This window comes from Haematobia irritans, chromosome 1 (genome assembly GCF_050003625.1).
Source record: "Haematobia irritans isolate KBUSLIRL chromosome 1, ASM5000362v1, whole genome shotgun sequence".
Classification (NCBI taxonomy): Eukaryota; Metazoa; Arthropoda; class Insecta; order Diptera; family Muscidae; genus Haematobia; species Haematobia irritans.
The window spans coordinates 166,747,285-166,751,656 of NC_134397.1; the positions used below are offsets into that span (position 1 = coordinate 166,747,285).

Here is a 4,372-nt window from a genome sequence, read left to right on the forward strand (position 1 = left end):
GAGGCCATATATTAACACCACGTACCAAATTTCAACTGAATCAGATGCATTTTGGTCTTCCAAGAGGTTCCGGAGGTCAAATGTGGTGCTCGGTTTATATGGGGGCTATATATAATTATGAACCGATGTGGACCAATTTTTGCATGGTTGTTAGAGACCATATACTAACATCACGTACCAAATTTCAGCCGGATCGGATGAAATTTGCTTCTCTTAGAGGCCTCGCAAGCCAAATCGGGGGTCGGTTTATATGGAGGCTATATATAATTATGGACCGATGTGCACCAATTTTTGCATGGCCATATACTAACACCATGTACCAAATTTCAGCCGGATCGGATGAAATTTGCTTCTCTTAGAGGCCTCGCAAGCCAAATCGGGGGATCGGTTTATATGGGGGCTATATATAATTATGGACCGATGTCGACCAATTTTTGCATGGTTGTTAGAGACCATATACTAACACCATGTACCAAATTTCAACCGGATCGGATGAAATTTGCTTCTCTTAGAGGCCTCGCAAGCAAAATCGGGGGATCGGTTTATATGGGGGCTATATATAATTGTTAACCGATGTGGAGCAATTTTCGCATGGTTGTAAGATACCATATACTGACACCATGTACCAAATTTCAGCCGGATCGGATGAAATTTGCCTTTCTTAGGGGCCTCGCAAGCCAAATCGGGGGATCGGTTTATATGGGGGCTATATATAATTATGGACCGATGTCGACCAATTTTTGCATGGTTATTAGAGACCATATACTAACACTATGTACCAAATTTCAGCCAGATCGGATGAAATTTGCTTCTCTTAGAGGCCTCGCAAGCAAAATCGGGGGATCGGTTTATATGGGGGCTATATATAATTATGAACCGATGTGGACCAATTTTTGCATGGTTGTTAGAGACCATATACTAACACCATGTACCAAATTTCAGCCGGATCGGATGAAATTTCCTTCTCTTAGAGGCCTCGCAAGCCAAATTTTGGGGTCCGTTTATATGGGGCCTATACGTAAAAGTGGACCGATATGGCCCATTTGCAATACCATCCGACCTACACCAATAACAACTACTTGTGCCAAGTTTCAAGTCGATAGTTTAGTGGTATACTTTGTCCAATTTAAAACACTTTGTTGGGGTTTTCTGTTTGTTATTTTTTTTATTTGTTAAGGACGCCGAAGTCTTTTCGGTTTGACGATCGTATACAAAAAGTCTGGTTAACTCACATGACAGCTAACGATTTATGAAACTTAACTTAATCGATAACATGGCAACTTACGATTACTAGCTTAAACGTAACTTAATCGATAACATGACAGCTTACAATTATTGGCTTAACAAACTACTTACAGGCTAGTTATTGGAACGTTACATGCCAACATACTACAATTCGGCCTTCCTGACTAAAAGGATCCCCTGATCCGTATGCCTAATGAAGTATGTGAATTCTCTCACGCGACACTTTCCCCTTTTCCGCGAAACCAGCGTTTAATATTCTGAACTGCCCACACTCCTTTGTATGGTCTCTGAGCTTGTTGAAAACCATCTACATCTTCTACAACGTATCTATCGTTCCTTAAAACTTTCGATATCTTATAAGGACCTTTAAACTTGGGGATTAATTTCCTGGCAACTCCAGAATTACTATCAAAGTTTCTAATCATAATATAGTCACCTATTTCGTACGTAGCTGGATTTCTACGTTTGTGGTTAACAAAATCTGCGTTATATTTTTGTGCCTTTATCTCCTTTTCTCTTGCCTTTTTTCTAACCTCTACAATATCTTTATAACAGTCGTTCATAATATTTTCTCTAACCTTGTCCACAAACTTTCCTTTTTGATTTACTCCAAATAACATAACGCTTGGGTGCTCATTTATAGTCCTGTTTGCTGTGTTGTTCAACACGAATTCAACAGATTGAAGAACATCGTCCCAGGATGTCCTCTTCTCTGGGTCCCTAAGTTTCGAAATCATCGGACCTAGGCTTCGGTTTATTCTTTCTACTTGTCCATTAGCCTGTGGAGAGCCTGTTGCAATCGCGATGTGTTTAATATTGTCAACAATTAGATTCATCTCTACTCTTGTTTCTGGCTCAAGAGGGCGCTGCATATTTATATAAGTGTCTCTAAAAATTTTCTCTGTACTTTTCCTAACATTTTGGGGTACGTGAGATTCGAACTTAAAATCTATCTCCTCCTCATCCGAAAAAAACTCAACTGACATGATCATTTTCTCGTAGCTAGTATCGTCGTGGCTGTACATTTGTTCTGATTCATCTGGTTCACCGAAAAATATTTTTGAATTCGTACTCGCTAAAAAGTCTCTTCCCAATAAAATAGAATACTTCATAGACTCTGCATTTACCACAATTAACTCGATTTCAAAAAATTTATTATTCAATTCAATTAAACAAGAACATTTTCCTTCAACTTTTAATTCAGAGCGATTTAAACCATATAAAGAAACTGAGTTGTATTCAGATATTTGAAATTCATTGGGCACCACATCTCTCCTTATGAGGCTAACCGGACTACCAGAGTCTATCAGGCATTCTAAAGAAAACTTAACATTAATATTATCATCTAAGCAAAAATTAAAATACCTTACATAAGTGTTGGTTTCCTTAAGGGTCTTCTTCTTATTTTGTTCACAACCAGAGACTGTGTGTCCAGTTTCCCCGCAAGCATAACATGTGCCAGGTGCTCGTCTGGGCTTACTACATTCTGCCGCATAGTGTCCAATACTATTACAATTATAGCACCTTACGCCAGCCTTTAATGTTGTTGTTGGTTTTGTCTTGGTTGGTTCAGCCACAGCTGATTTGGGTAACTTAACGTTTACTAATGATTTCAGCAAGTCCGAGGCTGTTTTATGTTGTTGCATTGAAACTTGCGTTCTCACCTGAATATTCGATATACCATCGATCAAATACTCTAGCAACTCATCATCGTCGAGCTTCAACTTACTGGCCAACATAATTTTTTCACCATAGTACTCACTGAAATTCTCTCCAAAACACCACTTGCGTTGTTCAAATTTTCGACGAGTCTCCAGCTTTGTCTCTCTTGAACCGAACGTCATACAAAAATGCTCCAGTAACTCATCGACATGTTCGTTTGGTTCACTACGTCTCGTGTGCAACCATACCTGGGCTTTGCCGACTAATTTTGTTGCGAACAAAGCACGGAACATGTGATCATCGAGATTGTACGTTTGTTTGATGTCTCTCAATTGTGTGACCCAAAATTTCCCATCTGTCGTTCCATCAAACTCTGCAACAAAATTGCTAAGCATATGGAGCGAAACACCAACAGAAGAAACCTCGGTATGTTGTCCAACCATTTTTAACATATGGTTCTCTCTAAGCAGTATGTCATGCTCACGTTTCAACAATTCATTTTCCCTCTTAAGTAAAGCAATTTCTTTGTCTCTTAAGTCTGAATCTGACAACACACCGACTGCGCCAACAGCGCTGCTTACGTTGGTATGTGTGTATGGTGTTTCTGTTGTGTATACGATTTCATTTTCCTGTACATTTCTCCTTGCTTTATTCTCGTCAGCTCTTTGTTTGTCGTTCGGTAATTCTTTGTTGATCGTAACATTGTTGTTGCCTGCAAATTTTGTCTGTAAGTTTTCAATAATTTCGTCTTCTTGCTCTGCATTTTTTTCATCAGCAACTTTATTTCTGTTTGAACACCCGTTACTTGACATTGATTTGTTGTTGGTTTCTTGCCAATCGTCACCAACCGACACAAGATGATGGCCTGTACTTTGGCATAACTGCACATTTTGCATCCAATTTTGTTGTTGATGTTGTGTCAATTCGCTTAAATTAGCAAGTGGATCTTCTTCCATACCTTGTACCACATTTTTTAAAACGGCTTCAGGCACCTCTTTTAAACGCAGGATTAATTGTCGTTTTGTGCCGTCCGGTAAAACATTCAATTTAAGGCATAACCACTGCAATGTTGTTAATGGTAGCTTATCCAAACACTCCATTTTATCGGCAAATAAATTCTTTTTAACACCTTCGAACGATTACTTGCGTTTTGGTAAGGCCCACTTCTGATATACTTTAGTGGTATACTTTGTCCAATTTAAAACACTTTGTTGGGGTTTTCTGTTTGTTATTTTTTTTATTTGTTAAGGACGCCGAAGTCTTTTCGGTTTGACGATCGTATACAAAAAGTCTGGTTAACTCACATGACAGCTAACGATTTATGAAACTTAACTTAATCGATAACATGGCAACTTACGATTACTAGCTTAAACGTAACTTAATCGATAACATGACAGCTTACAATTATTGGCTTAACAAACTACTTACAGGCTAGTTATTGGAACGTTACATGCCAACATACTAC

At 38.7% G+C, this 4,372-nt stretch overlaps 1 protein-coding gene across 1 annotated transcript; it reads right to left on the reverse strand.

Annotated features, from left to right (window-relative positions):
• Positions 1-2,367: 2,367 nt before the first annotated feature.
• On the reverse strand, positions 2,368-4,104 carry LOC142222117 (uncharacterized). Its single transcript, XM_075292076.1, has 2 exons — positions 2,616-4,104; positions 2,368-2,560 (listed from the first exon to the last, which is right to left on the reverse strand). The coding sequence occupies exons 1-2, from the start codon at positions 4,005-4,007 to the stop codon at positions 2,552-2,554; spliced, it is 1,401 nt and encodes a 466-aa protein (XP_075148191.1). The 5' UTR covers positions 4,008-4,104; the 3' UTR covers positions 2,368-2,551.
• Positions 4,105-4,372: the final 268 nt, after the last annotated feature.

Excerpts from the sequence above, each read along its gene's own strand:
- LOC142222117 (XM_075292076.1), bottom strand. The coding sequence starts at position 4,007 with ATGGAGTGTTTGGATAAGCTACCATTAACAACATTGCAGTGGTTATGC.